Genomic DNA, 26623 nt, shown 5'->3' on the forward strand with positions numbered 1-26623 from the left:
TGGGCAAGGCATGGAATTAACAGTAATAAATAATAATAGGAACAATAATAATATACTCAAGAAAATCCACTTGTGCAAAGAAAACCCAAATTAAAGGAAAAAAAAGCAAGAACAAATAACCCCCACACCAAACCCTTACACACATTTTATCTTATACCCACGTATCAAACTACCTCACTGTACAGACAGTATTGGAGGAAGAGAAATCAAATGACCAAAACCACAGATGTCTGCAGCAGAATCAAGACCAGAAACTAACAAACCAAGAGAACATCCTGGTTATTCTCAAAAATAACCCTGAAGACCTAGTCAATCAAGACTTCCATTAAACTTAAACAGAAGTTTATAACACAATAACACTGATATCTTGAATACCTGCGTATGACTAAGAAGGCTGGGGAAGTGTTTTCATTCATTGTTCATTTTGTATCTTTCTGTACTTACCTGACAGAACCTCAGTTCAGGACTTGAGAATTCCATTTCCCTGCTACAGTTGATGACACCAGCACACTATAAAGAAAGCATGGAAGGAGGCTGCCTGAAGCAACTAGAACAGTGCTAATGATGTCACCAACATTCTGAGGTGGAAACATCTTAATGACCATCCTCAGTTTGCAGCATTTCTAACAAAGATGATTTATACAGTATCCATAAGATTAAATTTGTCCTCTTCACCACCTCCGCCCCGCAAAAAAAAGCACATTGCAATGGATTTTTCCACTCTGGTGTTCAGAGACCACACATCCCTTCCAACTTGTTCAAAACAGAAGTAATTGCTGGAGTTTTGGAAAGAAGCAATGGCTAATCATTCCCCAGAGAAACAAGAGTTCTGCAAGTGAAGAACCACAGGACTGCCTAGTTTGGAAGAGACCTCACAAGATCATCTGGTCCACCCTTTCAAGGGAAAGGGAGCACAGGCAAGATTATCTAGCACCCTGTCCTCCTGCATCTTCAAAACCTCTAGCAATGGGGACTTTATCCCATTCCAATTGTTTCAAGAGGCTGTTCCAGTGAATGATTGTTCTCATTGTTAAATAAAATAAAGGAAATTTCTTCTCATCTCAAGATGAAAGTTCATGCAGCACAACTTGTACCCATTGTCCCTTTTCTTCTCCCTGGGACTCCTTTTGAAGAGAGAGTCTCTGTCCTCTTTGTAGCTGTTCTCTAAGCAGGGAGAAATCACTGCAATAAAGCCACTGTTGAAAACACTTCTTTCCTGTAAATTCTGTCATCTTTCTTAGGAATCATAGGAATCATATGAGAGAAAAAAAATCCCCAAGACACCAAGAAGCAATTCTTCTATGAGAATTAATCTGAATTAAAGGAGCTCAGCAACTCTCAGTATTTTACTCCTAAATTATTGCTAATTTAGATGTTTAACTGCTGCATTCTTCCCTGATATCTATTTGTAAACAACACTAGCATTTGGTTTTCCCCTTGGTCTTAATGTTGCACTCATCCCAACATTGAGCACAAATTGCTTATATGCAAATATATTCTTTAGAGTACAAATGTTCTTGTTTCTGAATGACTTAACTGAACCAAAATTAAGTTTAAAATGTCAGGTCATACAAAGAACCAGTAGGCAGTAAGTAATATAGTAATATAAATAAAAGAACAAGCACATGTGTTTTAAGGTATCTTCAGTTCTCTATATAACAAATCTGTATTTGCAGTCTTTAAAGACTAAGCTTTTTGAGAAAGGGATTAGGTAGCAGTATGGTTCATAATATATGCATCCGATCATTATTCAGAATATCATCCCAAAACTAAAGTGATATTAGGTCTCAAAACTTAGAAAACTACTATTTGAAAGTAGAGGGAACAAACACAATAAGAGTATGCTATAAGCATGATAAACTTGGAGGAGGTAGAAAAGAAACTTCCAGCTTCTCCAAATCTCGATGTCATTCTGAAGATACCCTGTACATCTGTCCTACAGCACCCGCTCAGCAACACAGGTTTTGGCTACCCAGGCAGCATGTGGTGTTCTTCTCTTTTTGGCTCATTAGGTTCAGATAATCAACTTGGAAAAAGAACAGATCCATTCCACTATCAACCCACAAAGCACACAGTTAAGGTATTGAAAGGAGAAACAAACTGAATGCGGTTTTCGTAATAGAGTTACCCTGCTTCTTGCAAAGCCTGATAAAAAGAAAACTAATTTGGCACTTCAGCCATTTCAAATTATCACAGTAGTGACTATGCTCTAAAATGGACTGAAAAGAAACAAGTCTTCGTTTTTATCCCAAGGCCACAGGGCTATCTATAAAGCTCCTCAAATTCTAGTGTGGTTTCACTTGGTTTCTTTTTTCTGTCCTCACCCCACACCCTCCTTGCAAATACACTTTGGAACTTTATTCTGTCACTTTCTAAAATACAGCAATTCATGTATGACCAAGACCTAAAAAAGCTCACTGTTAAGAAATATTCTAAACAGAGCTTACAGTGGAGATTTTTAAGTACTATTATTAATCATAAGATTGTTCCCGGTGACTTCCACTGCTGCCAGTTAAATTTTTGAGCAAAAATTACTTTTGCACAGTGTGTTCTGTTTTGCACAATAGAAGCATGAAGGCTTTTATGCACAGTAATGGCTGCTAAAAATTCAGAAACGGGCAGCATCTGAAATGAAGGATTTTTTCTTCATTTATATCTATTCCACAAGTCAAAAGGTAAACCAGAAAACAATGAAAGCTCTGAAGCAGTTCAGTAGCAATGTGTAAAGTACAACCAAATCATCAGCAACAAAAATAACTAAATATTAAGCCACCAAATAAGAGGCACTTGCTTTCTTTCCTTCCTGCTGTAATCACAGCTACCTTAAAAGACGAAGTCTATGATTAACAGCATCCTCATCCCTTCCTGAAAACACCAGAACTTCCCTCAGTCCTATACTGAGACATTTCCACTATTAGTATTTTTATATTGGTTGATGATGCGGATAAATTAAAACAAAAAATAATTAAAAAAAAAGGTGAATTCAGGACTGAGAAGTCTGTTCTAGGGACATACAAAACCCATACCAATAAAGGCACACGGAAACAGTAAGAGTTGTGCCTGTTCGATACACAGCTTCACTTCCCTTCCGCTGCCCTTTCTGAATTCCAGTCATGTCTAGTGACTCACTGTTGCACAACTTTTTCTCATGCTTTTATCAAGATTCAGTATTAACATTATTTTAGAAGGGATGAATAATGTACATGCAATAATGTATTTTAAATACCTGAATAGGTAAAAAAAAAAAAAGCTTTTTTTTCTTTTTTTTATTACTCTTTAGAAGAAATAACACAAGATGAAATCCATGAGGGGAATTGATGGGGATTCTACAAACTACTGTGAAGCAGGCCAATATGACACGCAGTTTACAAGAATTACATTAGTTCACTAATGTTCCAGTATTAATTCACTTTGTAGTCATCAGCACTGAAGGCCTGCATTTATGATACAGAACATTCCAGTGTTAATAATTCTGAAGCCAACTGTGCCAATGTGAAAGTTTTGTTTAATGTAGCAAACTAACCACATTAATCCCAGTTCACCATCAAATTTGATTCCCATGTGGTTTACACCCCCCTTCCACCCACACACTGAAAGACACCCACCCCCCATCTGAGCCATACCCATGGATAACACACAAAACAGAACTGATACAAAAACTCACTTTCACTGGACAACATCTAAAATATGTAAATACCTGTTCCTGCAGGTCGTAGTCATAGCTATCATGCAGCAGAAGACTGAGGACATACCGAGTATAAATCATGGCATCAATGCCACACTTCTCTAGCTCTTGTCCCAGCCAGGTCTGCACTGGACCCAAAGCATGCAGCAGAGACATTTCAGAAACAGATACAGGGCCTGGATAAGAGCTTGAGGAGCTTTCAGATGGCAAACCATCCACAACAACTGTACAGATAGGGCGCATGAATCTAGGTGGTTGGCATCCTTATAACGTGAAGCATTTTCTGTAGTTGATATTCCGTCGGTATCTGGAGGTGATTTTCACTCCAGTAAATAGGAGAGAGGCTTGACTTCTAGGACAATCATTTATATTTCCTGGCAGTTAGCCGTCTAGAGACGAACATCACTCTTCAGGCATGACCAGTGAATAAACTAAATCCTAATAGCAAACACATATGTAGATGTGTTTTTCTACCTTAATTTCACATTGAGGCCAGATGCAAGTCCCCAGCAGGACCTATAAAGAGGAAAAAATGATAAGTTGTGATAATATGTATCCATACATGAATAATATTAAACAGTGAAAAACCACCCAATGTAGAAAGCAGTCATTCATACACTGCTTACTCCATATGTATCACACACCTATTCAGTGTCATTTTGAAAAGCAACAGGAATTATTCCAAGTTTAAAAGTGACTTTTAGAAAAGGTACTTTTAAATGCAGGAAGAGAGAGTCTTTCAAAGACTTCACAACTAATCTGTTGATTGAAATACATGTCTAACCTAGCTTTATGGGCAAGTTGAGATCTCACTATTTTCACTGCCAGCTGAAAAAAAAACAACACAAACCTTCGATTAAATAAAAAATGAAACCAAAAACCCAACAAAACAATCACCACTAGTTTGCATAAAGAGTGACTGTGTATTTTGTATCACTAGAAGACAATGTAATCCTACTGTTTGGCAGTGATTTCTGTTTCTGGAATAGAAAAAGAAGTGTCTTGTTTATGAAACACTGAATTTCTGAAATTCATCTGGCCAGGAGTTTCATAAATCCCACCACTAAATAGCTGCCACCTTCAGGCTTGGGTTTGGGGGATTTTTTGTAGTTTCAGTATTCGCTTTGCCTCAGGAAAGCAAAGCATTTTATCACCCACAATCTGTCCTCATAAAAATATAAATCTCTGAAACAACTTAAAATATTTGAGCAGAACACAATTTATCAGTACCAGAACTAACACTTAACCCTCTTTACAGAAACCATACACCAGTCTTACCTGAGAGCTTACACTCTAAACCATATCCTAAAATAGACAAACCATCCTAAGGCTTATGCCACCCACAATCCCAGCTCAATCTCGATAAGTAAGGGGCAGAAGGTTCAATCACCATACACGTAGGCACGCTGCCAATGAACCACATGTCAATCTGGCATTTGAGTAGGCTGTCCCTCTCCTCTCCAGCTTCTCAGCAAGAGAAAACAAAGCTCAAACCCTAGCAGGAAACATCCCTCCACTGAAAGGAAAGAAAAACTAAAGGATCTAAGCAAAACTGTTCTGTTTCAACCCCAGTGCAAGTCAACCAACACATGCAGAACAGACATCACCTAATATAACTAACTAAACTATATACTGTGTGCAGCATTTCATGTGGGCAGCATGTGCTTTGTGGCCAAACAAAACTGAAAGGTGACCTTACAGTGTGCATACAACTAAATAGCTTTCTTTGCATCACCACCAAGGTGCAACTGCATATTCTAGATCTGTACTGAATCAATTGCAACATAATCAAAAATAAACCCATTCTAATCAGTTGCTGCAGAGTTGACAAAACCCTACACTACACTAAAGCCATCTTACTTCCCTGATGGCAATGTTCATTTGGAGAAAGTAACCCAGGAGTATTTAATCTTTGTCAGCAACATGTTTGCATTCATCAGAATCTCATATCTGAGCACAGATAACAGTAGGACCTGCAAAGGGCCTGGAGCTTACTGCTTCATTACACAATTAGATAACAGAACACATGAGAACAGTCTAATACAGTGACCAAGACACACTGAATCAGGAGCCACAAGTCTAAACTCTCAAGTAGTCCATACTCTCTAAGTTGTTGAAAAACACACTCAAACATCCATTTTGTCCTTCTCCTATTGGTTCTCCACACCACTCCCCATGTTTCAAAGATCTAGGAAAACTGGCTCTCCTGATGTGTGTTTTTGAGACACAGAGCAGAACAACTTCCCTGTTCAGGAAATCAGTAACTTTGCAAAAAGTTGACAGAAAGTTCCACTGGAAAGAGACATTATGAAAAGGTGGAGGGGGGGGAAATATTGGTGGGGGGAAGGGGGAAACAACTGACAAAATAAGAAATCAGGAAGTCTTCCTGGGGGTTGATGGGGTCCATCTGTCAGAGAAGGGGAAGAGTAGATTTTCTATATCATCTTTTAGTAGATTTAGACTGGGCAAGGAAGACATTTGCTATGATGAGGGTGGCGAGACACTGGAGCAGCTTGTCCAGAGGATGACCTTTTTGAGGTGCTCAAGGTCAGGCTGGACAGGGCTTGGAGCAACCTGATCTAGCAAAAGATTTCCTTGCCCACAGTAGATGTGCATGTGGAGGATGGACTACATGATCTTTAAAGGTTCCTTCCAACCCAAACTTTGATTCAATGACATAGCAAAGCAAAGGGCTTCTGGCTACTGAGTCATGTCAATCAAAACTTACTCAGACACATTGTTAAGATCTTTAGCACATAGTAAGGACTGTATTTATGCTTCAGCTTTTCCCCAATGAGGTGATAACAGTGGCCTCTCTTTTCTATCTTAACACTTACTTTCATGAGGTATTTGAGAAATTCAGTTCTTGAGATCTAGGCTGGCAAAACCAGATTGACTTTGGCTGACTAGGTAAAAGAGAGTCTTGTTTTTTTTTAGATGGGAAGGAAAAGGGAGACAAGTTATTACAGGAACTAGGAAATGAGACAAAACAAAAATTTCAATGATGTCCACATATTATAGTCCAGCTTTTTTTTAATATAATATTCAATTACCTAGCTCAACATTACGTTAAGTTTCAAAATATATATAATATAAAAACCGGAAATCTAAAAAAAATCTGAACTAATATCTAGGAGTTGTCATTTTACACCTGTCAAGTACTTTGCTTTACAGGAAGCCTTAAACATATTCCCATTATATCTTAGAATAACAGTATTTTACGCATACCGATTATTATCCCACCCCAGAGAGGCAAATTAATACAGGTCACTCAGAGAGCAAACATTTCTGCCAATAGATGTGAAGCTTGACTTTAAATACAACATTTTCTGACAAAGAAGTTATCATCCTTTTTTAATCTTTTTCTCACTGTCTTGTTAAACTTTCCCCATTCTCACAACGGCTACTCTGAACAGGGAAGCTACAATACAGCCTCAGTAACCAGTGCAAGGCTATTTAACTACCAAGTTGGAAAGAATTCTCCATTTCCAGCTATAAAATACAATGGAGGGACATGCCTTATAACGAGAATTACCAAATGAAAATCTACACATCTTTATCAATAGTTTGTGAAAACTACTCATAACTTACAAATGCTAAAGCCAAAAATATATAATTACATTATTTCTAAAGAATTTCTACTTACTCTACTTCCTAGTAGATTTTTTTTCAAGTAACCTTCAGTATTTGTAATACTGATCATGACTTTAACAAGGTTACTGTTAGACAAACTGTCAACAGCTGAACCACTAGAGGCACAAAAGCCAATTTATTAAGTGTTTTGTGAGGGAACTGGAATACAGTCAGTGTGTAAACACTTCAAGTTTTCCAACTTAGACCATCTTAGAATAGATACTCTTCCTCAAAATTCTACCCAGTGTGATAGTCACTAAGCGTTCTTCTGACCCAAAATAGACAGCAGAAGAAAATAGATGAGTTTTAGTCTTCTGAGATCTGGTTATGGAAAAGCAAAAACTTTAAATAATCTATAGCAAAAAACAGGAAGGAGGAGCAATGGTACAGAAACTGAAGCTGGAACACTCCAGGTGTGTTCCCTACCACACAGCTGCTCCTGCATGGTAAATAACCTTTTCTGAAGACTAAATAATCTCATTGTTCCCTATAAGTGAGATGGGATATGAATACTGTCATAGCAAACTTTTTTTTTTTTTAATAAGAAGTGCCTTGGTGCTACAATAAGAGCCATACAAACACCTTGTGACAGTTGTGTCTACAGAACACAGCAAGATAGTGTACAATTACACTAATATTAACAAGAGCCACTCTTCAAGGAAGCTTGAACCAAGCACAACCAGAAAGTTCTAGCATATGTAGCTGTTCTTATCAGACTATGGTCAGAAAGACTGGCTAAAATCTTATGCCAGGCAAGCCATTTCCGTGTCTTTAACACCTTTTTTTCTCTACATAATCACTTTTCCTACCAAGAAGTTCTTTTAAGGAGCTTAAAAGTAAGGCCTTTTTTTCCCAATTGTTTCTAATCCTGTAAAACAGTGACCAAAGCCAAACCACAAACCCCACAGAATTAATCTAAGGTAACCTCATCTGTATTTTATAAATTCCAAGAGGCCTCTGAAAATTATGTATCCACAGAGCAAGGTTCTGAGCAAACGTTTTTTGTAAATGAAAAAAACAAAAAATAAGTAGACTTAAAGATTTATCAAGCTTCCAAATCTTCTTAAAGATAGCCCTACTAAGAACTCTTAAAGTAACAAAAAGTATTGGAATAGGAACAGGTTGCCCAAAGAAGTAGTAAATGCTGCATCCCTGGCAGTGTTCAAGGTCAGGTTGGATAGAGCCTTGGGCAACATGGTCTAGTGTGAAGTGTCCCTGCCCAAGGCAGGGGGGGTTGGAACTTGATGATCTTAAGGTCCTTTCGACCCAAAACATTCTATAAATAGAAGAGTAAAAGCCATACCACTAAATCTTGTTCTTTCAGGTCAACCGAAGTTCCACAGACTAATTTCTTAAAGATCATAAAAAGGTAACTTGAAAAGGAAGCAAACTGACTACAGGCTGACACACTGCGGTCTACATTCTCAGTGGAAACAAAAATTACAGGATCTACATACTGAAAGAAGTTGAAAACTAATATATTATTTATTTGTGTAATCTGCAAAGTCTCTCTCAGGCCTCATTTACTTTTTACACATTTTGATTTATCTGCTACAGAGTAGTAGATCTCCTGACTAAAGATACACATGCTACCTTTTTCCTTCCTTCCATTCCCAAGAGGAACAACATCTGTGTTTGCAGTGCTTTGTTTTCTGCCTACTGCTCTATGTTAACAGTTAGACCGAACACATTCTCACACAATAGTTTAGTCATAACTGCCGTTTTATACAAAATTTCCTCTATTATTCTTTGAAATATGCCACTATATTACATAGTTTCAAAGCTGGGGGGGTCCCCCACTATGGTGTTTAATAATATATGATAGTTTTTCTAGGAGAAACAAAAGAAAACAAAAACCAGAATTCTGACTTATTTTTTAATGTGGATCTAAGTGTCCGCATTTTATAACCAGGAAAAAGTATTTTGTCCCAGACTGGTTGTATTAAAAGAAAACAATCCTTCCTCTCCCTGACCACATGTAGCAAAAATATGCAAATCCTAATTAGAATAAATCAAAGTGAAAATTTTATCAAGTTTGGTCAATAACATACTAAAATCACATATTCACTTCAGTAAGTTTCAGTCCTCTCTGGAAGACTGATCAAAAGCACGGTCACATCATACAATGGTAACCAAAGTCCAAAACTGTTCTTATAGATTACGGAGGAATCAGCAATTTTACCATCATTTCTTTTGTTTCTTTCAGTGAAAAATCAAAACAAATCCTTAACATACAAACCGAACAGCCACACAGTGAGGAGGGCAGTGTCAAAGCTCAGAAACAAAGCCTATTTAAAATCCAGCAAACAATGGAATCTGTGTCCTTAATAAATTTCACATGGCATTTAAAGGATGCGAATTCCGAACTAGAAGTAGTTGTTATTTTGTAATCACATTCCTCAATAATCTGAGAAATTTAGCTGTAGTCTTCAGAGCAAGGACAGGGGGTTTTATGCGTTGATGATGTTTGATGTTACTGTACAATAACCAGCAGAGCAGGGACCTGATTCATGACCAAGGCACTGAAACACTCTTGGAAAACAAAATTGATAAGGCATATGTTATAACCAAACTGCTCTCTCCATCTCAGTTCAGACAATCCCTGCCACAAAGCTTCAGAAGCATTGCCATGCTATGGGAAACACAGATTAGAAACATGGCTGGAATCACAGTAAGGAACACTAACAGTGGTCAGAAGAATGAAAGTAGCTCTGTGAATTAACTTTTAGATATACACAGAATTTCCTTTCTGAAAGAATATCAGTGGGAAATGCAGGAGTGATACAATCTCATCCGTAATGGATATATGCTTTACAGTTGACTGATATTTGACAAGGCTAGTTTATGCTATGGTTCTAGTGTAACTCAAGTCAAGCCAGTGAACCCACAGAGGAGACAGAAACAGTGTGTAGGTGTTGCTGCAGGATTTCTTTTCTTGTCAATCTGCAAGCTTATTTTCATAACACTTATCCAAATGAAAATCTGAAACTGCTAATCCTGTATAAAAGCTTAATTGAATTACTCAAAGGATTCAAGAGCTACCTTAAGCACCTCATTTACTAAGGTTGGCAAAGAAAAAGAACAAAGATATCACCAAGAGGACACTAGGGGAGTCACCAGCACAGTTTAAGAGTCTGCACTGGGATCTTCATTGATTAACAAATTCCTAAGTGACCTGGAAGATGAGATGGATGACCCAGTTCAGGAGCTACCAAAGGACAACAAGTTATCAGGGATAGCAAACAAAATAACTGAGAAAAATGCAGAAAGTCCTTATGAAACTGCACTGGATAGCGTAAAGGTGAGCAAAATTCAGCACAGGTAAACCTGAAATGAGACACAGAATACAACCACGTGCTATTAATACATAGAACAATGAGCTGTGAGCTATTAATCCCAGGATCTATGTCCTAAGTAGTATGTTAGACATTTCATGAAATAAGCTCAAACCCAGAAGCAGACAGAAGAGCAAATCACAGAACAAAATCAAAACCATCTTTGTGTCACTGAATTAATGCTTTGCATGCAGTACAGTATGTACAGTAGTACGTAACATGCAACCCTGGTTGTGGAATATCAAAGCTGAGATGCCTCCATGGATGAAGGCTGTTCAATGTCTTTTTTTAATAGAAAGTACCAACAGGTTAGTAAGAGCTATGTACAAAACTGCACACAACAGCTATTAGAAATTCCTTGCCAGAAGATAATGAGTAAAAAAAATTAGATGGGCTTCAAAGGAAATGGAAGAGGAGAGATCCCTCGAGAGTTTCCAACTACACAAACCACATCAAGCCCAGGAAATCCCCTGCTCTGAGGCTGAGGGAGCATCCAGGAGAAGTATCACATATACCCTCCCTGTTCTTTTTTGTCCCTAACAGCCCTCTTACAGATGCTGTTGCAGACAAGTACTGCATTTGACAAAGCCTTTGTCTGAACCAGCACAGCTGTTCTTATAAAACATTCATGTCCACCGTAATACAAGAACACCACAAAAAAAACATAGCTGGAGGAGTTCAATTAGATAATCCAGTCACAGGGCCACACGGTATTAACATATATGAACTTTGTCATAAGATGTCAGACCATCAAGCCTGCTCGAGAGCAAAAACTGAGCTATGGGAAACAACTGCTACTGGACTGCAGAACTGACAGGTGAGGCACCTGCACTAGGGCTTCAGCTGCATATCCAAGATCCTAAATTCTTGATAATCTGAATATTCTCCACTACCTCATAACAAACACGTACAATCATTAGGTAAGGCAAGATGGAAAGAGGAGAAAGCATGACCTAGCAGCAAAACTTACAAACACTGTGCAGAACGGTCACAGCATACTATGACCGCTACATACCAAAACTTCATCACTTTATAGAATTCTAGTCTCAAACAGACTCTCTTGAAGGGGTTCCTATTACATGCGGCAGTACCATAAAGAAGCATCTCTACGTAGTAGAGGCTGAGAATAATTCATCACTACATGTAATAATACTTAAAAAATTAATTATAATAAGCCCTAATAATTGGAAAGTTTTGAGATCATGGTTTGATAAATGTCTTGATAATTTAGGAAGCAAATTTTACCTTCAAGACAGAAGTATCGTTATTTCATAGCATCACTCAGGAAACTGTTTCAAGAGGTCAAGACTCATTATTAAAGATGCATTAAAAAAAAAAAACCAAAAGCAAGCACTTTAATAAAGGCTGCACGTAGCCATCACTTCCATCTCAATAAACATAAGGAAGCCCAGAACGTTCTAACAAAATAAAACCTAACAAAAAGAACAATTTCTAATACCACAGATAGTTGTGCAGTTGTACCAGATAAGTATAGCACATCTGTAACCTTATGTCTCAAAAAATTTCAGCATTCATTTTAAGAGCTTACAACTGTTAAACACCCTCAAACACTGATCAGATTTAATAAATGGAAAGATATTTATAGACTGTCTGAATTTAGAGGCATGAAATACTGCTTCACTAATTCTAAATGCCCACCTGCCATTGCCAATTGCAACATTTACATTATTTTAGTAAGAATTTGTCCAAACAAGGTTATCCAACTGCCAATACAGTCCTAGAAATTCTATTATATTCTAAACAAATTATGACTGTAAACTGCCATGAGAAAATTTTTCCAGTACTGTCCAGACTGGATTTTGAGTTAAATTTCAAGCTTGCTTAAAACTGGCATTTAATTTTACTTCTTTGCTTAAATAAGACTACATTCGTTTTTTAAAATCCTATCTGAAAAAAGAAAACTGCACACATATGTAAATTAGGTATATTTTTTGTTAAGTTTAAAAATACAAATCAGCATCTAATGACAAGGAATTTCAGTAAATATTTTTCACATTAAAAATTAACTTACAACAATCATAGAATCAACAAGGTTGGGAAAGACCTTTCAGACCATCAAGTCCAACTGTTACCACAGGACTGCCAAGACCACCACTAAACAATGCCGCATACAACTGACAACATCTGATGTAATTACTACTGTTGCCAGCACAAGTACCACTTTGTAAAACCCAGAATTGATGGGTTTTATACCAGCAGTAACTAACTTCCAAGAGACCACCACCAGCAGCAGCATCTTGATGGAGAAACCCATGTAGCTGACTCAAAGGTTAGTGTATCACACACTGCCCTGCAGCGGCACACTGCCACCAAGAGAAGATGTTCTGGTGTTTCTCTCATTGTCCCTTCCTGGTGCTCTCAACCTTTGTCCTTGCACTTAACCCATTCACTATGTGGATGCAGGGACAAACTGGATCAGTTTGTTCTAAATGGAAAAAATTCATTTTTGGTGGGCCAGGCATCAAAAGATACAAATAAGTAATCAACTCAGTTGCTACAACATTTCTACATCTGTGTCATAGTTTAATCCCAGCCAGAAACTAAGTACTATGCAGCTGCTCACCCACTTCTCCTCCCTCTATCCCAGTGGGAAGGAGAAGAGAATGGGAAAAAAAAAATGTAAAACACATGGGTTGAGATAAGAACAGTTTAATAAATAAAGGACAATATAATACTAATACCAATTATCCTAATAACAATGAAAAGGAAGATAATTAAAAGAGAGAGAAAGATAAAACTCAAAAGAACAAAACAACAATAAACCCAAGGGATGTACAATACAATCACTACCTACTAATACCCAGCCTGACCCAAGCAGTGATAGGTCCCTTCTGGGTGACTCCCCCTAGTTTCTATACTGGGCATGAGGTGCTGTCCTATAGAATACCCCTTTGGCTAGTTTGGGTCAGGTGTCCTGTCTCTGCTCCCTCCCGCCTTCTTGTGCCCCTCCTCACTGGCAGAGCATGAGACTGAAAAGTCCTTGACCAGGGTAAGTGCTACTGAGCAGCAACTAAAACACTGGTGTATTATCAGCATTGTTCTTAGACCTAAGCCAAAACACAGCACTGCACCAGCTACTGGGAAGAAAATTAGCTCTATCTATCCCAGCGAAAACGAGGACAATTTGGCATAAGAGAGGAAGTGGGGCTGACTCTTTTAACAGATCCACTTAAGTGTAACAAGAAAACACAAGGAAGGCAGAGTTCAGAAGCTACATTTTAGCTAATTCCAATGCAAGTCTTTCAGACCACCATTATTCTTTGGAACATGAAGTGTGGAAGCTAATCTAAGTACTTCAACGGATACGATATGTACTTCAACGGATGTGATATGTACTTCCAACACTTTCACAAAAATTCTCTACTGACCCATGCAACCGTACACCATACTTGTATCATTCAGCAGATCCAGCCTTAAAACAAACAGAATTCCACTGCCACAGTAGCCTGGAGGTAACAAAGATATTATTGTTTGCTTCAAGTTTGGTAAGAGAGAGGCAAGTATTGCACTGTAACTACCCTAGAATATTATGGTTCACCACAGCTTAGGGAATCCAAGAGAAAGCAAGTGCTAATGCAGAAGGTGGCATGTGTAGGCCTCAATAACATAGATGTTGCTCAGCTCATACTTTACAGTGCTCCTCCGCCATCAGTGTAACAATATCAGGTTTCAGGCTGTTCTGTTACATTTCCTTTTACCATTGAAGACATTGGTATGATTTAAGTTTTTCAACTTAAAACTGCAGATCTTATCAGCGTACCATAGCAAAGCCAGGGGCAAATACCTCTTCTCTCCCCTGTTTACCTCAAGCCTGTCACACACAGGGGTTGCCTGGATGAATAGCTACAGGGCACAAGAGGTCCTGGGGAGAAATCTTGTCCAGCTGTAACCTCACACAGGAGACAGTTGAAGTCTTTTTTGTTCAGTCCCAGGAGAATCTTCACAAGTACACTGTTTATTAAAAGCTGTATTTTACTATGTATACAAGTAACAGATCATACATTGCTGATTGCCATCATCAGACTTCAGTAACTCAGATTTAAGGATAAGTAAATGGGGTTAATAAAAACCAAACCCAAATATAACTAAGATCACAAAGGTCAAACACATTTTTGGCTGAGACATTTATCTTCAGGACTACTGGCATGTAAAATCTGTAAGCTTTCTACAACTTGCATCTCGCTATATTTACTAGCCTTTCTATCACCAAGAATACATGTGGGGCTTAACAACACAACAGAGGATGCAGTTGAGTAACAGAAAGATTAGAGATATGCTCTTGATTATTCTTATCACTCTCCTTCCTGCCCTCCTGATGTCTTTAATATGCTCAACTTTTACAGCAGTTCAAACTACCTATTCAAACAAAAGCAAATATTGGTTAGAACTTCCTTCCCAAGAGGACAGTAATGGCTTGGAGGCCTGAGCACCAAGTTATGTGTGCATCCATTAAGACTTTCCTCCAGTTTCTATGATCTCAATGTGTAGATACAAGCATCAGTGTGCCCCGGGAGGTGATGTGGCCTCCTCAGAGCACAGGCAGCCACCACAAGGAGCCATCCCCCAAGCAGCAGGGCCACCCCATAAAAAATTCAATGCTCTTCACATCAGCTGGAATGCTACTGCTGCACCCAGGAGCCTTGTGGACACTCTTTTAGCACAACCATACAGGATATATTTTAATTAATGTACAGTTTATTCTTAGGCATACATTGCATCTTTCAGTTGGGGAAGGAAAAGGAGCATGAATTTCAAATTCCAAAGATCCAATAACTACAGCCCATTTAAAGGTTATGGAATTTCTCCAGCTATGTATACTTCCAAAGTTAACAACCCAGATGTATACAAACATCTAACTGGTTAATCACCACACTATACATTTTACTTTGGTTTATTAACTTCCTTAATTTGCAATGGAAGTCTTTTCTAAAAGCTTTAAATTTTCTATACTTGGTCTGCAATTTTAGGAGTTAATGACTATCTTTTGAAAAACTTAAAAAGAGAATCATAGAATAGTTTGGGTTGGAAGGGAAATTAAAGACCACCTAATTCCAACCCGCCTGCCATGGGCAGGGAGATCTCCAATAGGTGAGGCTGCTCAAAGACCCATCCAATCTGGCCTTGAACACTGCCACACTACCAGGCATGGGGCAGTCACAGCTTGTCTGGGCACCCTTTGCCAGTGCTTCACAAGTCTCACAGTAAAGTATTTCTTCCTAAAAGCTAACCTAAATCTCCCCTCTTTCAGCATAAAGCCATTCCCTCTTGTACTATCCCTACGTGCCCTTGTAAAAGGTCCCCTTCTGGACTTCTTGTAGGCCCCCTTTAGGCACTGGAAGGATGCTCTAAGGTCTCCTCCAGGCTGAAGAAACCCAGCACTCTCAGCCTGTTTTCATAGGGGATGTGTTCCAGCCCTCCGATTGTCTTCATGATCCTATATATCCCACAAAGAAATGGGAGAGCAGGTAGAGGGTGTGTTTTGGAAAAGATCTGGGCATGCAATAGGAAGTAGGGCTTTATGTCAGAATGACTTTTACTTGCTAGAGAACTTTTGCCTGCCCCTTTCCAAATTTGCATGTAAGTGGGCGTATATTTCCTAAGCTGAATCCTAAAAGGACAAAGCGAACCCCAGGTGAATTCACTTTTGTTCTGGTTTAGTAAGGATCCTTTGGTCTGCTTGTTCACCTCTTGTCAGTCCCACCAGTGACTCCTGGAGCTATCAGATCTGACTGAAGTTAGCCATAACTAGGTTGTTATCTGTAAATTAGCTTGTAAACCCCTTTAGGCACTGGAAGCTGCTCTAAGGTCCCCCCTGAGTCTTCTCCAGCCTGAACAATCTCAACTCTTTCAGCCTGTCTTCACAAGAGAGGTGCTCCAGCCCTCTAAGCATCTTCAGGGCCTTCCTCTGGACTTGCTACAACAGGTCCATGTCCTTAGCCCCACGACAGATTTAAAACCAGATATAACTAGTGCCTAACTAGTCTTTTCAACTGCTGTTCTTATTAGAAAAGTTACCATAAATTCAGTTGGAATTCACATACAATGTTTTCTTTAATAACTGTATAAAAATGCACAATGTGTTAGGTACAAAAGGCTCAGTACTCACTAAGAGTTCTGACAAGGTGAATTTGCAAGCTCTGTAAGTTAACCAGCAGAGAAGACACCAACTTTGCAGCAAATAAAGTATGGCAGATCCGTAAAGGAAATTCTTTTCTCCTGCACTCCTACCACCTCTGATTTTTAATCCTGAATGTTAATAAATGAAATTCTATATATTTATGAAATTGACATCAGAAGTAGACTGTAATTTTGAACAGAAGAACTAATCACATGAAAGAATATATATTTTAGCATTGTATTGCCTTTGCATAGGAATCACTCATTCAGTTTATGTGCAAGTCCACCAGGAAAACATTATGTTCTTTTTCCATAAAAATACTGGTGATTTGTTGCCATATCTCTGCATTTATGATTGTGTTGTTTAAAAATGCCATTGCTTATTAAAAAAAAAACAAAGTTTGCAAACTGAACAGGTAGGACAGGTTAATATTGCTCTTAAAAGAATGAATTTGCTGTCTGCCACTTGAAATGACAGCTGGAAATCTTAGCTTACCAAAATGTAAAATATTAACTGCCACCACAAGAATATCTCTCACAAAACCAGCAGGTTAGCACTGTATTACTTCTCTTCAAGGAAGTTACTGTACTGTTAACAAAAGCATTTCTTTCACAACTCAAGAACGAAGTTATGAAAAGCTCAACTCCGAGGTTTCTCTCGAGCTGTTAAGATACCCTGTTTATTGAAGCTGGTGAAAAAAAAAATATTTACATGAATAGGAAAATTAAAGTAATATCTGGACTCAGAGAAACATTTTAAAACTCCGATGTCACCCCATAAAATTCAACATGACTTCCAGCAATGCAGCTATAAAAATATAAATCAAACAAGAATTACTATAGGTAGTTCAGGTTCACTGTTAAGTGCAACAGTCAAATAAGCAGCAAGAGTGAACTTCTACCCCAGAAGAGAGGTCCAAGAGAATAGGAATTCACTCAACAACAACCTTTTGCTAATTAGTAACTGTCGTTAGCTCAAAATATTCAGCCAGCACGACTGAGGTATCATGAAACAGTAAAAGTTCTTCCTGAAGTTTCACAAGGTATCTATCAGACAGATCACTGGAAGTTGGCTCCATTTCTTTCAAGATTCTGGTGTTCTAAATTCAAGGCAGTGCTTCAGTGTTGCACTGCACTCAGCCAGTGTCTTCAAATTTGTTTCAAGTTTGTAATAACAGATTACAGTGTCACAAGGATTTAGTGGGAATTAATTACTCATGCAATCACAGCAATACACATTACTGATTTCTTCATTAGTGATGCTTCAAGCAGCCTTTTTCCTTTAGGCTAATAAAACACTTGATTTTCTTAAAAAGCACATATGACACATGCTAAATGGCCAAAATAATTTCCTTAATCACTCTGTGTATGTTTTAGCATGTCTTCCTACTTTACTGTTGAAGATTACTATCCCAGTCTCTCCTGACTAAGCTAACACTACCTGGAATAACCCTGCACAGTGTAAGCATCTTGCATCTCAACTCTTCTGTTCTGATGCTAAAAAAGTATACAATCTTAAGAAAAATTGGGTTTTTTGTTTTTTTTTTCCCTGGCTTTCAGCAACCCTTAGTCTCTTACCTCTCTCTGTACTTTCTCGCATAGTCTGTAAAGGCAAACCCTTATCTGCAATGCAACTATGGCTCCCTTCAGAATTTTTCTATATCCAAGCTCATTCATCTAACCAGACCATACAAACAACGAAAAACCCACACTCACACATTTTAATAACATAAAAGGCGTAACAGCTCCTCCTTTCCATACAGCATCTCAAACACAGGCATGTTAAGATGAAACACTGTGCTTGAATTCACCCAGTGGCAAAGCTGATAGAAAACTACAGGTCTCTTCAACTCTAGTCCAGTGTTCTACTCATCAGAACTTATTCCTTATACAGATTTAATATTAACTGGGGGAAGACTTTTAAAAGCTACAAAAATGATATTAAAAATGACTATGCACAAACTTAGCAGGATACACTTACTCTATTACATTCACAACAGTGAAAAATGAATTTAAAGCCTTTATAATTGAAATTTCCACACTACTGCCTAGTAAATAAATCTTTTGGAAAGACAGATACCAAAATAGACATTTAGAAGCTAAGTTATGAACAGAATCTACATGATGCAGAAATAATCAATGTATAGTTTTATGGAGGTAAATCCAAATGCTTGCACGTGAAATTATAAAGGAAAAGCAGATTAAAAATTATACTATACCTTCCAATAAATCTAGACAAATAATGTCTATTAAGAAGTCTGTGAAAGAATAATCTTTGTACAAATTGTTCAAACTACTCAACCCTTCCCCTCACACCCCCAATCACCACAGCCCAATAAAATATACATTCAGTCGCTCAGGATCCATTATAGATGCACCTAATCAACCTTTAGGAAGATAGAACAAGATGCTTTTAGTAAAAATATTATGAAGTAGCTCATCTAGATTTTTTCTTATCAAACACTCTGACAGTCCTGCAATTACCTGGTATTTTTGCCTATAAAAGTCCAGTAGTTCATTTCCAAATTCCAAAAGAAGACCCATATTTTTCCCTCCTATCAGCCACTTTCCTTTTTGTCTGTGTATTGAAATAAACTGCATATTCAAATATTCATTTGAACAGTTTCATTTTCCTTAATGAAACTGACTTCACTTGGAAAAAATTCATGGGGCGGGGTTGGGGGAATGGACACAACACACCAACTCATTTCTCTAATTACAGTTACAAATTACCTAACCAGCCTGTCCCTGTTCCTGGACTAAAATGAAGGATTCCAATCGCTGTTCCACAGAACAGAAGAAACCATCCCAAATAGCTTCTAGGAGATCATTTGTATTCCAAGCTCTGCTAACAGTGCAGATAACTAGTATAGTTCCTGCTGCCTTTCTTAGCCTACAGGAATTACTGTCTTCATCCCATTCTGCTTTACCAGACACCATTACTTGTCTTATTATGCTAATGACTTATCACTTGCAGTTATTAGCTATTGATTGTTGTTACCATTACGGAATTTTAGGGGCTTCACATTATCAGTCTACCAGACAGGTACGAAACCTAATGCTATAAATGCATGTCTTCAGAAAAGAAGAAAACCAAGCTGCGATGGAGTAACAAGAAATAAGGGTCTTTTACTCTCATGAACTACAAAGAAAAAAACACCAGATTAAGAAAAAAATTAAAAAGCTCAAATTTCTTGTTTTGAACACATTAACATTCAGATGGTTTTAAAGGAAATATTTAACATTATGCTTGCATGTTTATTATGCTTTAAACATCCATCATTATAAATTTTATATGCTGCTTTATGCAAAGCTTAAAGAAGTAGCAACCTGATCTATGATTTTGCTGGGATCCTAGCTAAAGTAGAGAGAAGGTCTATTCTGACTCTACAGCACTATGCCTAAAAGACAGTAAAATTCCACAGAAAAGTCACCTGTGCTAGGTGTGAACCTAACCTCTTGGTTTCCTGCATCCCACCTATTCACCTGGAAACAAGATGCTCAAGAAGGATAAACACTGAAGTTATGATCAGTATTTTGATCTTCCTACCATCCTCTGTCCCTATTCTTGCTAGAAAGCACAGCAATCGAGCAGAGGAAAACACTGACATCATTTTACCCCCACGGAATTTCTCTTACTTGGAAGAATAACAAATAACAACAATAACAAACGCAGCAAGGAATGCAGACTATGAAATCTGCATATTAAGGTAACAAGTGAAATTCAAGGCCTTCAATTTTTCCTCTTGGGTCACATATAGACATAAAGATCTGCTGCCCCTTCCTTTCCTTCTGACTCCCCTGCTGACAAGCAGGAAAGCTGGAGGGTCATGTGTTCAATCCAAATTTGCAGCACCTGTGGTCTCAAAGAATCATTACCACAACAGTGCACAAAGCTAATGAACTGATTAAGTTCTGTGACTGTACAGTGGAAATATCTACTAAGGAGAATATGGCAGGGATATAAATCGCTGATGCTTTCACTGAGTGTACAAACCAGGATTTCCCCCATAATTCTTAGTCTTTGAAAATGAAGACCCTTACAAACACATAGCGTCCTACTGATTTTATTCAAGTTACCTACATTCCATCTTAGATCTCAATGGTTAAAATAAAAGATTTTGATACCCATATGATATGCTTTATTGATAGGAAGGAATACCATTTTAGCATATCCATACTGACAAGAAACAGCAGATGGAGGATTAGTACAAAATAAAATCTGTACAGTTACATGTCAAGTAATGATCAAGTTACATGTCATTTACTTTTGTAAGGCATATTTTTGTCTTAAATAATAAAGAAAACTGGCAATTTCAGACTCCTATGGATTGTGAGGAACCCGCAACACTTGGGCTTTAAGCACTGCAGTGAAGTAGTTTGGTTTACACAATTATGTACCAAATTACCATGAGCTCACTTTTGACAGCTAAGAAATACAATTTGATCTCCGATTCCCACTTTATTCCAGGAACACAGAATATACGGTGGGCAGCAGAAAGGTAGAAAGCTAAAGATTTAAAAGGGCTTGCACAAGGAAAATTAATTCTGCATACCATGGTGTCCTCCGGTCCCACACCTAGAAACTATACCCAAATTACTATATGCACAAAACACTGGAATACAGGAAAGCCTTTTATTTGAAAGGACAAGCAAATCATATTATTTCCACCCTTCAGATCAGTATCAGGTACTGCAATTATTAATTAAAACAAAGGCAAAACGAAAAGAAAAAAAACACTGTACTTTCGCTTTTCTCAAAGTTTCATGACACGACTTAATAAGTGTATACTTTTAATAGAGATGACACGAGGAGAAGGTAGGAATGAGTTAGCTGGAATGAAATGTCAGTGTGTGTCACTTCTGCATTCAGCTGTAACCTTCGCCAAACCTTGTGTCTGCGCGTCCGGTCCTCCCCCCCCCGCCCATTGCCTACGAGCGGCTGCGGCCCTGCCGGGCCCGCCCAGGCTCCGAGCGGCCATAGGACGGTGCTCCCATCCGTCTCCCATCAGCCCAGCTCCTCCTCCTCAGGCGGCAGCAGCAGCCCGAGCCTATCCGCCTTTTCCTTCAATAGGCCCCTAAAGGACAATGCTGCTGGGAAGCGGGGGGAGGGAGGGGGGAACCGGGAGGGGAGCGACTCTCGCCAGCTCGGTCCCCGGGTGACCCCAGAACGCCGCAACCCAACCCGCGATGGTTTCCTCCTGCCCAGGCCCGAGGCATCAGAGCCGGCCGCGGCTCCTGCTCGCCGGTCCGCAGCAGACGCCGCCGCTTTGTACAATCACGCACAGGATGAAAGGTCACGGCGTGCCCATACCCGCGCACGGCCGGTGCTGGCGGCAGCCGGCCAGGAAGCCCTGTCACTTCAACCCCAGGGCCACGCTGGGCGGGGAAGGGGCTGCCTGGCTTAGGCTCTCGCTATCCTGACCCGAAATGCCGCATACTCCCGTCTCCCGTCCGCTCCGCCGGGTGACATGGGCGCGGGCCGGCACCCACAACGGGTAGGAGCTGGGTGCCGCCTTCACCTCCCTCCTCCTCTCTCCTCTCCTCCAGGGCCTGACCTAGCCGGAAAGCTCAGCGCCCGGCTCCCGCTCCAGGCCGGTGTTTCCCCAACCCCCACCCCGGCGCAAGCCGCTCACCTGACGCTGGGACCGCAGGGGTCGGACTGGCGGAGCACGGGGAGTACTCCGCTCCCAGGCGGGCGCTCGCACCGGAGCACCCCGGCCGGGCCCCCGGCCCCGCCCCCGAGCCCTGCCGCGCCGCCGGCCGGCAGCCAGGCCCCCCCGCCCGGCCCCTCACGCTCCCTGTCACCCCTTCCCCGGCCCCTCTCCTCCTGCCGCCGTGCTTCCTCCCCACTCCCCTGGCCCTACCCCCGGCACGCTCCCGTCGCGCTGCGGCAGGCGCAGCCGAGAAGCGGGACGCGCCGTCCCGGCAAAGCGTCCTCCCAGCGCCGGCCAGGCCCGGCCCCGCAACTCCTCCTCTTCCCGGGCTGCTAGCGGAGAGGAGGGATGCGCGGGTCGGCGCGGGCCTCCTCACCCTGGACCCGCGCCCCCCGGAGGTACAGCCCGCCCGCTCCTCAGTGCGGCGGCGGGAAAGAAGGTGTGTGGGGGACGCCCGCCGTCGCCTCCCGGCTCCGTCCTCCCGTTGCCACAGGGAGAGCGGCAGCCACCCTCCCTTCAGCTCTGCCCCTACCTCTGCTCCCCGGGCCCGCGGCGGGTATTTACCTGCCGTGGCGGCGCAGAGCGGGACCCTGGGGCCTCTGGCAGCCGGAGGAGGTGGCAGACTCCGTCCCGCTGCTGCCGTCCCCGAGTGAGGCGGGCGGGACGGAGCCGGGACCTGCCCCGGGAGGCGTTACGTAAACCGGCAGCGGCGGCGGCTCCTAGCGCCACGGGCAGGGAGGGGCCCGGCCACTCCGTCACCCGGCAACAGGACTCAGCTCCCAGGCGGACCGCGCCGCAGGCTCCGCCCCGTATCCTTCCGCCCAGAGGGTGGTTTGGTTCTGCCGCTCAGGAGAGGGGGCCGGCCCGTGGGGTTGCGGTGAGGCGACGGGGGATGCGCCCAGCTCTCCACCGGGCGGGCTGTGGAACGGCCTGGCCCAGCCGACCCAGTCCCGGAGTGCCCAGGCGCCGGCGAGCCGGCTCCATGGCAGGCCGCCGTGCAGGAAGGGCGGGGGAAGGGGGGAAGTATCCCTTTGCCCTGGGTGAACAAGAGCGGCCGGGTCCCGCCCCTCCCGCCGGGCGCCTGAGGAGAGAAAAGGGGCGGGCGGGGCGTTTGAAAGTCACCGGTCGGGCGTAGGGAGCGGGCTTGGAGGGAGCCTCAGCCCGGGGCGCGGTGAGGTCCCTTAGGACAGCTGACACCGGGGCGGGAGGTGGCGCCTCGCATCGCCTCACCTCGCTCCCGCCTTCAGCGAGGCGGCGGCAGAGCCACCCTCGCCCCCTCGGGAGGGCGAGCGGGCTGCGCGGTAGCGATCGGGAGGGAAACACGCAGGGCCGGGGCAGGAATGCGAAGGAGGAAATGGGGGATAATGATGGAGTGTAGCGGTGTTTGTAATGCGAGGACCTTTTGAAATCCTTTAACGACTCTGAGGGCAAGGTGAGCGAATAAAGTTTATTTTGCTCCTCAGTAAGAGCTCGTATGGAAGGAAAGTTGTCTTTTATAAGTTTTATGCCATTGAAAGTAGGTGAGCTCCTCAGGAGCCGAGAAAATTTTATTCCACTTGATTAAATGCCAATTTAATCAAAGCTGTTTACACAACTGTAGAGTAATGAAAGAGCAACATTTTTAGCATAGTAGATGGGTGAAAACGGGCCACTGTAAGGCTGAAAACATGACAGAAGGTGCATTGAAGTACTAATTAAGCTTCTTAATTGGGAAAATAATAATGCCCTTTTCAGGTGTACACTAGCACCTTGCATTTCTCAAATATGTGAACACATACTGGTCTAAGGAAAGTCAGTATTATGTTAAGATGTTAAAGTCAGTTTTCTCTCTGTGCATAATCATAAGGGTTTTCTTCCTTTGATACACTGCTAAACGTGTGGCTCCTAGAGTTCCAAAATGCAGTATGTCATCCACATTGGCCAAGACTACTTCTTTTGTGGAAACTACATCTTCAGTCACTGGAACCGAGCTAATCCTCGAGAAGATAATCCTCCCCCACCCCAGAGGAAGTCCTGTTTAGGCCTTTTGACAAGTTAAGCCTGCATATAAAAATATGTCTCGTAAGAAACATGAATGCAAGCCAAGATAGTAACCACAGCCTCCCAGCTTATGTACTCATTTCCTGATACAGGAGCAGCATTGCTCTTGGTTTTGTTTCAGCTGGGGTTCACCTTTTTCAAACAACTTTAGCACGTAATTTGGGCAACCCAAAAGTTAAACCATACAGGATTCTGCCGCTACATGAGCTACCAACGTTCTCTTAAACACTGCCAAGGCAGTAATTGAAGTCATATGAGCGTGCAGTTAATCAGCTCGGCCTTCTCCAAACCTTGAAGGAGTATTATGGGAGAGCTCTACAGAGCAGTGCTTAAAGCCCTGTGATAGAAGGACAGTGTCATTCTTTGAACCATTTAATTACCATTCAAGTTATTTTCCTGTTATGAAAAGCTGAAACTGAAAAGCTTTGGGGGAAAAAAATCCTGCTGACTGTTTTCTGCTGAGTCATTCCGCTGGTTTATCAGAAGCATTTCACAAACACTGTAATACAACTCACACCAGTCGCAATCAAATCTCCTTTTGTTTGTGAGCTCAGAAGCTGAATTCCCCTTTTCAAGGTAGAAATAAAATACAGTGAAATGTGGGACACCTGGGATTTGTCTGTAATAACAGCTGGCACCAATTTAAATCAATCTCCATTCAGTCTTTTGAATGTGTTCGAGGTATATTAGTAATGTATATCACTAATAGGAATCCACTTACCTTACTTCACCCTTTCTCTATTTTTTTGTTATTCTCTCTCAAAGCTCTGTGGAAAGGACAGATGCTCAGAACATCAGTGTTCTAATGGCACAAGTCAGAGCATGCGAGCCACTGACAGATTACTCTGAATATCCACGTAGTTGCTGAGTGATATTTAAAATTGACAATTCTGGTTTTGTGGTCAGATCTCCAGAATCCTGACAGTGGAATTTTTTGTTTGCTTGTTGGTTTTTGTTGGGGTTTATTTTTCTAACAGCCAACCCTATTCCAATCTGGGTTTGGCAAGCGTTTCAGAAACAGCTGGTACATGACCATATGCCGTGCTGGCGCTGCTGTGAGCTTATTTCCCACTTGTCCTCCTGGTCAATCAGAGCTGCTTCATGTGCCGAAGGACAGCTGGTCCCTTGGCATGCAAAGCAGCTAATGAACTTTTCCTCCAGAAGACCGTAGAGATAGATAGAGCATGCTGACTCCAATCAGCAGCTTCACCTTTCTGAACTGCTATCAAAGATGGAGGTTCTCTAAAGGAACCCTGTTTGCTGCCTCTGTGTGACAACCTACACACAGCGAGAACAACTCAGTGGGTGTGCATCAGAGGTGACAGCACTTGTTTGGAAAATCAAGGCAAAATGATCTGTGTTGAAAAGAATGCTAAACCACATCTGAGTGACTGATGCACTTGTGCTTTTAGCTGTTCAGCCTCAGCAAGTACCGCTGTTTTCCTTTTTCATTCTGACCCCTGCTGGAAAGGGTCTCCAATAAATTTCTAAAAGTGTATCTATTTTACCATATTTCGCTGTGAAGGAGGAGTTGCACCTCAGTTCAGTATTACATACCCACAGCTTGTAAGCATTTTATCACCAGCCATCCATCTTACTTCCTTAAAACTGGTCAGTTTATAATATTCCCTAAAATTTCCTGCTAGATGCAATAAAACCCAGTTTTCCCTGAGCAGGGGTTCTGTATCAGTTAACTTTGAAAGTCATGATAAGCAACCATTAGACAGTCCTTTATTGTTCACACTTCATAAACTGTTCATATGAAATGCTTCATGGAAACGATCTGCCCATTCAGCATTTTAGAAATTGAGATAGAGCAACATTCAGGAGGGAATAAATGTAATTTAAGAACAAAAGAGATCATCTAAGTGTGCGGAATCTAATAAAGAATCGCAGAATCAGAATGGTTTGGTTTGGAAAATACCTTAAAGACCATCTAGTTCAAATATATACAGAAATTCATAGGTATTTTTAAAACCCAGAAAATGAATGGAACTTCATGTAAGGTGAAAGAAGAAACACCCAATACATACTTGATGTGTTTTATTGGGTATCTTGATGGACAGCTTCAGCAGTATATAATTATCTCTTTGAAACGACTTTGCTTAATTGCATGAAGGCTTGCGTAACTTTTT

General features: G+C 41.0%; 1 protein-coding gene across 6 annotated transcripts in view; it reads right to left on the minus strand.

The window, feature by feature from the left end:
- The window catches only part of KIAA0232 (KIAA0232 ortholog), a 68634-nt gene extending 45440 nt beyond the window's left edge, over positions 1-23194 (minus strand). For 2 of the 6 annotated variants that reach the window (XM_061468687.1, XM_061468669.1), the window contains exons 1-2: positions 23013-23194; positions 3698-4201 (exon numbers count right to left, since the gene is read on the minus strand). In XM_061468687.1, the coding sequence (XP_061324671.1) occupies positions 3698-3928 (231 nt within the window). In that variant the 5' untranslated portion in view covers positions 3929-4201; positions 23013-23194. Of the gene's footprint in view, positions 1-1972; positions 2027-3697; positions 4202-22427; positions 22532-23012 lie in introns of those variants that run through there. The other 4 variants (XM_061468695.1, XM_061468678.1, XM_061468712.1 and 1 more) reach the window with 4 other exon arrangements.
- Between the last annotated feature and the right edge of the window lie 3429 nt (positions 23195-26623).

The sequence above is a fragment of the Pezoporus flaviventris genome, unplaced genomic scaffold (genome assembly GCF_033815535.1).
Source record: "Pezoporus flaviventris isolate CSIRO_AGI_PZ_B2104156 unplaced genomic scaffold, CSIRO_AGI_Pfla_v1 ptg000002l, whole genome shotgun sequence".
Lineage (NCBI taxonomy): Eukaryota > Metazoa > Chordata > Aves > Psittaciformes > Psittacidae > Pezoporus > Pezoporus flaviventris.